Source organism: Pezoporus wallicus, unplaced genomic scaffold (genome assembly GCF_028554395.1).
Source record: "Pezoporus wallicus isolate ANWC-B61680 ecotype Strahan unplaced genomic scaffold, APGP_CSIRO_Pwel_v1 scaffold_7392, whole genome shotgun sequence".
Classification (NCBI taxonomy): domain Eukaryota; kingdom Metazoa; phylum Chordata; class Aves; order Psittaciformes; family Psittacidae; genus Pezoporus; species Pezoporus wallicus.
The window spans coordinates 4,324,907-4,336,300 of NW_026639923.1; the positions used below are offsets into that span (position 1 = coordinate 4,324,907).

At 39.1% G+C, this 11,394-nt stretch overlaps 1 protein-coding gene across 1 annotated transcript; it reads left to right on the forward strand.

The window, feature by feature from the left end:
* The first annotated feature begins 4,746 nt into the window (after positions 1-4,746).
* LOC130603323 (parvalbumin, thymic-like) lies at positions 4,747-11,346 on the forward strand. Its single transcript, XM_057416978.1, is given in 6 exon segments — positions 4,747-4,821; positions 4,823-4,857; positions 6,619-6,686; positions 7,476-7,608; positions 7,871-7,980; positions 9,308-11,346. Coding segments are annotated over 6 exon segments (447 nt in total). The 3' UTR covers positions 9,334-11,346.
* The last annotated feature ends 48 nt before the right edge of the window (positions 11,347-11,394 follow it).

Genomic DNA, 11,394 nt, shown 5'->3' on the forward strand with positions numbered 1-11,394 from the left:
CTATGGATAAAGTCATTTGGAGGTTCAAGTACTTTGTCCATTTATGAATGCCTATATCAGACTTAACAGACCTAGCACTCTATAAATTCAGAAACCATTCCATGTGAATTCCTTTCTGCACAAAAAAAAAAAAGCCTTTTTCTTTGTGCATCAATGCATGAACATTTCCAGAAAGAAACAGAACTGGAAGTGAACCGAGAAGTTTTAATTCAGAAACAAAACTCTCAAGCTACAGCTTGATAAATCACACAGTTTTTACACCTGGATGATATTCTTTTCAGATTTTGGAATCAGAATTGAATCTCTCTCTTGTGAATTTCAGATATACAGAACTGAAGTGTCTGTTTTACATAAACAGACCAATTGGCTCAAAAATTAATGCTTTACACATGTCAGAAAAATATGACAGCTGAAATTTTGTAAATTAGCACTTGAAGTTGAAAAGTGACATTGTAAATTCTCAGAATCTACCCCAGAGGTTGAAAGCACTTGACACTAGACCAACAGCTGGTGAAAAATATTACTTAATTTTTGCAATTCATTCATGTTTACAAAAACGAAAGAGATGTTATTTGGTGCTATTTCCTATGTACAGCTTCCTCACCGCATTGCAACTGTTTTAGCATTTTCCTTTTACAGCATTTTACTGGGTGGTGGTTATGAGGTGTCTACAGATATTAGATTAAGTAATACAAACCTAAAACCACTCACAAATATCTCCAGATCACTCCAAGGGTTACATTCCTCAAGTGACTGGAGCATGTTGCATTAATACAATTACACTAAATTACATGCCTATAATATCTTTCATCTCAAATATTCCCAAAGCAAATTACAAGCTGAATGACTATTCCACTTTCACTATTCACATGTCATTTAACAATAGGTTAGACACATCATATAGGATGTATATTCCTTGACTGGTAACTATGGATATCCCTATCATACGCATTCAGGGAAAACAAGCCCAGGCATATACAAGGCCATCAAATCACACTTATGTAAATTAAAGCATGCATTCACTACTCCTTAGTGTATTTTTTGTTATTCTGTTGTACACACAATTCACATCAGCAGTCAAAGAAGAATGACAAGTTTGCTAGAGACACCCAGCTGTGTGGTGCGGTTGACACGCTGGAGAGAAAGGATGTCATCCAGAGGGACAGTGACAGGCTGGAGAGCTGAGTCAATGCAAACCTCATGAAGTTCAATAAGGTCAAGTGCAAGGTCCTGCACCTGGACTGGGGCAATCTCAAGCAGAATTACAGGCTGGGTTGAGAGTGGCTTGAGAGCAGCCTTGAGGAGGAGGAAGTGCTGGTGTTGGTTGATGAGAAGCTCAGCATGAGCCAGCTTCAATGTGCTCTTGCAGCTCAGAAACCAACTGTGCCCTGAGCTACATCAAAAGGAGCATGGCCATCAGGATGAGGGAGGGGTTTCTCCCACTCTGCTCTGATCTCATGAGACCCCACCTGCAGTACTGCATCCAGCTCCGGGGACAACAAGAGAAGAAGGATGTGGGGCTGCTCAAGTGAGTCCAGAGGACGCCCAAAGATGCTCACAGGGCTGGAGCACCTCTCCTAGGAAGACAGGCTGAGAGTGTTGGGATTGTAAAGCCTGCAGAAGAGAAGGCTCTGGGGAGACCTTAGAGCAGCTTCCAGTGCCTAATGGGGCTGAGAAGAAAGTTGGAGAGGGACTGTTCACAAGGGTAAGTAGTGATAGGACCGGGGTGATGGCTTTAAACTGAAAAAGGGTAGATTTAGTTTAGATATTAGGAAAAAGTTCTTAACTGTGAGGGTGGTGAGACTCTGGCACAGGCTGCCCAGAGAAGCTGTAGCTGCCCCTTCCCTGGCAGTGTTCAAGGCCAGTTTGGACAGGGCTTGGAGCAACTAAGTGCTCCAAGTGGAAGGTGTCCCTGCCCATGGCAGGGGGTTAGAACTAGATGGTCTTTAAAAGGTCCTTTCCAAACCAAACCAGTCTATGGTTCTTTGGGTCTACAATTCTATTATTCTATGATCCTATTACAAGAATATATTATGGAACAATCACAGACCTCAAATACAGCTTTTCAAGTTGGGGAGGTAATCTCAGGTGTTAGAAGAGCTAAGATTATAACTGACAGAATAAAACAAGTGAAGGAGCATTCCACTAGAGAGACCTCTAGAAGACAATGAGACTCAAGCAAAGTGAAATGCCCCAGGGTTTAAAACTGCTTTTAGTGGTAACCTGATAATCAGAAAGGGATATCTTCTCCTTACTTCTTAAGACTTCCCTAGTTCCTCTCCCTGCCAAGTTGGATGGCAGCTGGAAAGTTACTAACCATATTTGATTTAAGAAAGTAAAAATGACCAGACAGATGTTTTCTCAATCTCTAATGTAGGGCTTGAAAAGAAATGGTTGTTGGAGGCTGGTTGTTACATGATCCTTGTGCATTTCATCCTGCCAGCCAGTGCACATGTTCTGGATCTCTAGTGCTTCCAATCCCACTGCAAAAGAAACTCCAAAATTTGCTGGAGTCTGAATGCAGCTCAACAGACTAAGGCCATAAATCATTTGACATTCATGCCTTATTCTTACAATTTCAGGGAACAAAAGGAATTCTCCTGTTGAAGTCCATTAGAAAACAAAACGCACTTTTAAAGACTGCATCCTTATGTGATTCAGATACAAAAGTTCAAACTAATGGCAACAGTCCACAAGCATTAAGGGAAATAACAGCAATCAATGCTATTTTTAAAGGGAAGAGTGGGGGCGAGGGGTTAACATATGTGGAATTAGCTCTGGGCAAAATGAGAAGCCATTGCATCTAAAATCAAATGCATTCTCTGAAATAGACACCAGAGACCAAATTCCCATGCAGACTCCTGCAGTCCAAGAGTTTCAGCAGAATCTGGCCTTCCTCTTAACTTAGCTTCATGAGATCATACCATGCCATCAGTTTTTATGTTGGACGCCCTACTTACTTCACATCAGTTGTTGGCACTATGTAGGCAATTTTCCAAATCAGAGGGGGAGAAAAGGATGGTGTGTGCACAAGGGAGAGGAATTTTCTTCCCATGTAGAATAAAAGCCATTTCTTAGAAGAGTTTGAGAGGGGAAAGTGATATTTGTATCCCTTCTACCAGATGTCACCAGTGGCAACAAGAGCCAGTATTAAATATCTATCCATCAAATTCTTCTTGAAATTTTTCAGCGTCAGCTGGTCAAGAACCCATTCAGAAAACTGGGAAAGCTGCAATCTTCCACAGCCATTCCTAATCAGTGGTTCTTCCCCTCACAAGAATTAATCTGTGTCTGAAACTTTTTCATGGAGAGCAGACATGCACAATTTGTAAAAGGAAAAAAGACCTTGTAGCAATAATTTTTCTTATGTTTATAGCAAGTGAAATAGCACCTCCTCCACACATACTATCTTTTGAAATAGTCTTTTGTTGCTTTTTCATCAGCTGCTGTCAGTGTTGGATGCACTAAGGTCTCGTAGGTGCCACTTCTTTCTGCTCCACGCTATGACATATTAGTAGTCGGCTTCAGTACTTGGCTAGGTTTGCCTTCCATTTATGGGGAGATGCTTTGGGAAAAAAAATGCCCTGATACTCTCACATTAAGACAGTCTCTGCACTGTCATCTCTTACTGTGCCACCACCTCAAGCTGTGATGCCAATTGCACTGTCATGTCTTGCCATATCCTACCCCTGACCATAACACTAGCATAAGCTGTCATCAACATGACTTGTCTTTCACTGTTCTGCTGCCTCAAGCCACAAGTGAGATCCAAGCTAACAGGCTCCTTACCCAGTGAAGCTATGACACTCTTGAAAGAAAGCTGAGATGATCAAATTGTTTCTATGCTACTTAAAAAAGAAGTAACTAGCACAAAGGAATTCTTGGAAACAGCACTGGCCAAAAAATTAGAAAATATAATCATTTATCTAAAAGAAACCAGAAGGTAAGCAACAAAACTGCAGTGACACTCTCACATATTGTTCCCTACTGTGATGCTGCTATTGAAATTTTTCTCTCAAATCTAATAGCAAAGATCTTTCATGAAGAGTTTAGGGACTTCTGTCTCAGGGACAGCTGGGCAGATCACAACCCCTTTGCTTCACACATACACAACTAAGCAGGATGTCAGAACCTTGCAAAACTGTAAGATTTTCTCTGGAAACGTACCAGACAAAATACTCTCCCCAACCAACTGTTCCAGTGGACAGACATAATATTATTTTACCTCCTGTAGCAACAAATTCACTGTGTAGTTTGGGTTTGGGGTATTTTACAAACAACAGATCGGACATTCTGGATGACAAAACAACTACTATCTTCCCTAAATGGTTTACTACATAAACATGTTTGACTGGGGTATTTTTAATACTTGTTTTGTTTAGTGTTCTAATGAAGAAACTCTATCACATGTAGCGTCTACAGATAATTTATCACATTTAAACATCCATTAAAGGCATCTCTTCAGAAGTTAGTAGTGTTTCGTTTCATCTGACTCCTGCGATCACGCATATCAGATAGTGGGACTTTTTTTCCTGCCCTACATCATATGGAGAAGTTGGTATTTTCTGCTTAAATCAGAAGAAATTTAATATGACTCTGTCCTGTTTGCCTATCTGGCCACTTATCTTGTTTCATTTGCAAATATCATATGTATTCTCTTGAGTTAAAAATAGTGCAAGATGATTACTTAGGCAAGTTCATTTGACACCATTCCCCCTTCGTGACGCTGAAATCCAAAATCTGTATATGGTATACAACTTAAAGCATATATATGAAGCTCAGCTCTGCTGGAGACACACAGCAAGTTTGTTCCTCCCACCTAGATTGCTTCCTTACTCAGCTGAGAAGACCACAAAGGTAAGATGATTAGATCCTCTGCTTTCAGGAAAAGAAACACAAAAGCAAAATGCTCCCTGAATGGAAAGCATCTATGCAATTGAAATACCTGTTCTTGTATCAGCTTCCAATATGTTGTCTCTTTACAAGCTAACATAGAACAGAATCAGCATTCAGATTACGGGATGGAAAAAGATGGGAATGATGCCCCTTGTGAAAAATGCTGCATTTTTAGGTTTTCCTTAAACTCTTCCTCCTTTTTAATCCTCTCAGCAGTGAGAATTAGGTGAATGGCAGAGCTCCAAATTATCTTGTCTAGTGCTGAGAGGGGGAAGTACTTTGCACAAGAAGCCACTGGCACAAAATAGATGCTAGCAAACCAAAAGTAACTCATCTGCCTTAGCTGGTACCCTTAGCTGGTACCCATTGCCATCAGCGTGGATTTCTCCATTGTCTCCTTACACCTTCAGAGCTATTAAGGGACCTAAAGGATTGGCAATTTCCTTTGCTGCAAACCAACAGGTACAAAGGCAGCCATTTCATATTTTAGGTAAAGTTTAAACCTGTGTGTAGATCTCAAACCATCTCACAGACTATAAATGGTTACAAGCATTGGTTTCCTTTTCGTGAATGCTGTTTTCATGCTCAGACAGGAAGAATGATGCTGTTGAAGATCAGAGATTCATGATAAGATATTTTTCTTCTCTTGTGGATTTCAAGAATAACTTTTCTATGCCTCAGTTCCCCTTCCCTCATTAACATGAAGCTACTTTACAGTAATGTCACCAATTGTTAATTGTAAGCAGCCTGCAGTGGTGTGTGCAGTTTACCAGACTGTAAATGTATCGATGCTATATTTACTCTAATAAACTGATTAAAAAGTCAGGCCTGTAGCATTTTCTTAAGCGACAAATATTACAGTGGCAAACTATTGTCACTGTATTGGTGGCTGAATGGGAGAAAGAGTATGTTTTATCAAATGTTACTATATCAGTGAACACCTCCTCCACTCTGCTAGGAACAAATATTAAGTCTTGATACCTCTGTTCAAAGTACGTCAATATACTGAAATGCCAAAATCTGGATAAAAATCTGGTTTATTACCACCTACATGCAATTAAAAAAACCCACCACAACATACTTAAGAAAAATTTTTTATAAAGCTATCTTGAAATGTAGTCTTTTAATGACACAGCAGCCCAGCAAGCTGAATTTATAGTATAGTTATATTTATTGTTGCAACTAAACAGAGGAGGAACTTACTCTCCAAATTTAGACTTCCTTGAAATTAGTAGAATTATTACTACTTATTCTAAACTATTGTCATTCTTTGAAAAGATCAATATATTTATTGATAATAATATTAGATTTTTTAGATTCCAATCACATTTATTCCAGATATAGCTCTAGGGGACATACTGAGCTGTATCTTTTCATGTGCGCTGGTTTTAACTGAGTAATAAACCACCTCCACAAAAACCCACACAGAAGTCACGCAGTTTTGTGGTGCTAGACACCTTTGACTTACTCCCCCCCAGTGCTGCACAGGCATCAGATCTTCCTGAAGGCCCACACTCCCACATGCAGAATTCCTCCCTCATTACCTAGCTTTAAGTGGAAGCACCTGCTGCAGACATCTGTTCCAGTACACTCTGCTTACAATTAGATGAATAATGTCTCCCCTATCATATACTGTCACAGCAGCAACTTCAAATAGAGCCATGAAAGAGGTAGAGAAGTCATTTTAATGACCAAGTAGCTCACATTTAATTTATTTTACAGTTCAACAATGGCCATCACTGACATCCTTTCTGCTAAAGATATTGAATCTGCTCTCTCCAGCTGCCAGGGTAAGGAATGGTCTCTGCAGCCAGAAGATGTGTATCATTTTTATGTCTTAAGATGACATGCCTATCATTTTCCCCTTAGATTCCTTCCCTGTGAGATCTCTTTCTACCTACATTACAGTACAGCCCCCTGAATTCAGAAAGTCTCACGAGTGATTATTTGGTGGGTAACAACATTCCCCAAAACACAGAGCAGCAATTAAAGGGTCACAGTTTCAGTTAGAGCTGGCTTACCTTTGAACTCTGATAGTTTTTAAACCTTTAAAGATTTATATTTACATAGCTAGCCTTTTCCTTCAGAATGTCAAAAAAAGCCTCAGCTTGAAGAATCAGTGTCATTTGTGAAGCAATGACCAGTCTCAGTTCTCTTTAAGAGTTCCTTGGTGAGATCAAGTCCAAATGCTCAAAGAGCTAGTTTGACTGGGAATTACCTACTTTCTACCCAAATTCTTTACTACAGTAAGGACTAAGTGAGAATGAGAGGCTGGTCTGTAAGCCACAGTAGCGCCCTCTAAATATTTATTATTAACTGCATGTCACACATTGCATAAACCCTGATTTAACAGAATGTGCATTGTAGCAGAAAACTTCAAACTGGCTAAAAGGATATATGACCATGGGCACAGAGTGATTAGAAAGGAAAATTACCCACTGTATCTTTTTTTTTTGCTACACTGTGCACAAGAGCAAGAGGAGTAGGATGATGCTTTAGAAAAGATATACATATTCCCAAGGAATATATACTGTAGTAGCAACTTCAAGGGAAGTTACTTAAACTTCTGTTTCTTCCAGCTGATGGTAGCTTCAACTGCAAGTCTTTCTTCTCCATGATTGGTTTATCCAGCAAAACTCCTGATCAGATAAAGAAAATTTTTAGAATCCTTGATCAGGACAGCAATGGTTTCATCGAAGAAGAAGAGCTTCAGTAAGTACTGTACAGCTGCATATTTCTTCAACTAGTGCAAACCTTTGAACTTGCTAGCTGTCCTAGAAGAAACTTACTGTTATAGAAAACACTATTTCTTGTCCTTCCTTGTCACGATTCCTTGTATTTCCTCAGATAATAAGAGCAGGCATTACCTTACATTTTTTTTGGCATGGGTTTAAGAAAATCAGAAATACCAATGTACCAAGGACATTTTGGAGAATAATTCTCAAGCACAACACTCTACCCTGTTCTGTTTCAGACTGTTTCTGAAGAATTTCTCTTCAAGTGCCAGAGCCCTCACCCCTGCAGAGATCAAGGACTTTATGGCTGCAGGTGACTCTGATGGTGATGGCAAAATTGGGGTAGAAGGTAAGAGTTTTAGAAATTCATAAAATTTGTGGTTTAAAATGCATCCATTTAGGGCTTCATTCAAATGATGGCATGAAGAACACATCCAAGTACTTTGGCCTGGTACTTTCTGCCACAATTTTTATACTAGTGAATACTCCTTTAGTTTCATAGCTTTATCCCTGTTTGGTTTCCCTTTATCCCTATTTGGTTATTCTCTTGCAGCAACAGCATATTTAGGCCCAATGTAGAGCCTATCCCTCCAATCCATAATATCAGCTATGGGTTCTATTCTGCTATGTGTTTGATCCATAGACTCAATGTGCCAGATTTTTAAAGCATCCTGAACACCTATCCATTCTTCGAATTTCCATTTTGGCTCTGCACTTCTGGCCATATGACACTTCCATTTTTAAACATATTTCCACCTACATAAACTTCTTTCTTCATCTACCACTATCAAACATTGGCCAATGCTACCGAGTGGTTTAATTCAGGAATGTAAGAGAAGGGTGGTATTGTTTTTCAAGGCTAGTACTGCTGCAATGCAGCACAGAATTTTGTGCTAGAGAAAGATCCTATCAGTGCACATTTCACCAGGCAGTCCTTCTATGAAAAAATAAATCAAATTCCTAAAGAAAACCTCACAGGGATGATGTGAACTGGCCAGGCTATTTCTTTTAGAAATTGCTGCAAAGGAAAATAGGACATTATGCATCATATATTAGAGATGAAGTCACTGAAAACAGGGCTGTCTCAGCTGAAGTAGGACAGGTGGCAATAACTCTAACAGACACACGTGCTAATCTTAGCCAGAGTTTGGGAGGAGAGAGAGATACACTGTTAGAGGAATTTGCTTTAGCAGCAGCTTTTACAGCTTCTGTTTATGAGCCCTAAATAGGGCATTATATTATGCAGATCTTAGCCCTTAACCATTGCATCTCCCATCCTGAAATTACAGCACTACTGATATTTTTTCTTTAGAATAACAAAGGCAAAAGATCCCTCCTACTGAAAGCTATGGGATAAACCTAAGTCACTCTTTGCTTCCTTGGCTATTATCAGAGTTTTTAACGGGTTAAAGATAGTTTACCTTTAACTCAGGATTTCCCACAAATACGGATTTACAGACACACTTCTCCTCTCTGCACTTACTCTTTTTTAGGAGTGAAAAATCTGTTACGCCCCCAGAATCTCAGTTTAGCAGTAGCTTGTGCAGTGTTATAATAACTTTGGGAGCCCTCCATGGCTAGGAGTTTAAGTAATTTTTGTCTGTCTTTTCTAAAGATGTCAAAAACGACTTTCATCTAGTTTTACTCCCTGCCTTTCTCATTTTCTTCCTTGACAGAATTCCAATCTATGGTGAAGGCATAAGCAGCATCAGGCCAAAAGCATCCTTGGACTGACTCTTCCAATTACCTCGTCCAACAAGCACTCCACACTCAGCATGTGTTTGTACATTTTTATATTGTTTCAGGCATTAACAACCCCTCGAGTTCACACACCAGATTGCTGAGAAATCTTGCAATGTACAGATGTTTGGGTCATGTGGTATTGTTACATTTCCATTGTAAAGAAAGCACTTTGTGATTGTCAACCACTCATAATGTTGAAATCATGGCTAGAAAAGGGGAGATAAAAAATAAAACAAAACAAAAAACTTGGGGGAGGGGAAAGCTGCTTTTAAGATTGTGTTTAGGTTTCCATCCTCATACTTGAGTATGCTGACTCATCAGACACAGTTCTGATGATCTTAAACAATATGACATCTTTTAAGGCTTGACTGTAGTGATTTCATTGAGTTTTATTTCTGTTTAATTCTCTGATCCTTAAGGAAAAGTAATGCTAACAACATAGTTAAAGCTAATACATATTAAGACCCAACCCTGAGAATGTGAGAAAAAAATTAAGAGGAGCTGCCAAATAGCTCAAAGCATGGAATATGTTTGTGGGTAATTTTACAGAAGTAAGTACTAGGCTACAGCATGCATCATCAGAAAGCGTTTATGGCCTAAAACATAACTCTCCCTTAAGAAGATTTATCTTTTGCAGAAATCTAAGGCAGCTGTTAGATAGAGGATAAGGGTCTAATCCTAACTGTCTTAAGTCACAGTCCCCTGACATGGGCCACAGGCCTGGAGGTTTTTTCTGTGAATCATGAATATGTCGCTTATTATCTCCTAATATGTACAAAACAACAGTACTTTCCCACATTTCTGAATTTCTGTTTCCTGCAGATGAAACAACAGCCAGTCTTGCTGTTTGGATTACTTTAAAGCTCTGTTACATTGCTAAATACTGGCCATTACTCAATTCTTTCATTTATTATATGAATAATCACCTACACAATCCATAACATTAGCAATTTTCTTCAGTGTGAAAATTACTAAGAATTAGTCTTTCCTTTGACAAGTATCTTACAGGATTTAGAGCCAGTTATAGCATTGTCTTCATTAATGGACAAAGTAAATAATGTTCATGGCTAAACGCAGAGCTCAACAGATTGAATAGATGTTGTGTGTTTCTGGCTGACTGGGTTGGAAATTTCCCCACCAACATTTACTTGTCTCTTTCCCCATCTACCATGATATGGTTCCAGCTCACAAGTAGACTGTCATTTTAATGCTCCCTGCTGAAACTGGATGATAATTGTAACATAATTTGGCAGCTGTTTTGAAGAAGAGCAGAAACAAAGCCTTCTGGAACTTTTATGTAACATTCAGTGTTGGCATTTCCATGAATTGCAAGATGATTATGTGAGGCAAGTACAGCTCACTCAGACCCAGGCATGGAAGAGATAGCTGTTCAGCAGATTTAAGACAGCTAATGCAAAAGAGGAATTCTAGCAATCAGACTCACTGAAGCCTTGGCTGAATTATAATGAATATAAATCCTAATTCTGTCCTCACTACCTTTGATGTTAAATCTAGGCTTAAATTATAGCTGCTGTTAATTGCAGCACTGAAGTATTTTGCATAATGATGAGACTGTTGATTCTTTTTACCTTATTCATTTTCCTATTGGGTGAAGAAAAAACCCAGAGCAATCCAGATCTGCAGCAGCAGACAGATGTAATGTATACATTAGCTCTTCACACTGCTAATCACTAAAATACCATGTCACTAGTTCGCAAGCAGATGGCACACACAGCACCATAAGTGACAAACCTGATGCTGCATTCCTTGCACATCTGAAAGTCTTACGTGGAATGCAAGAAATGCAAGACTACATAGTGGCCTATCCTCTATTTCAGAGATGCTAAACAACTGCATATCAATGTCTTCTGTTGCCACGAGGGGAAATTGAGTACCTCTGAGAATTTGGCAATTCTTGTGTATGTTGCAGCTTTATGTAAAACTTAAGAGAATTTTATTTATGAGAAAATCTGTTCTTTTTAAACAGTAACTCATAACTTAAACAGTAACATGGCAAGAA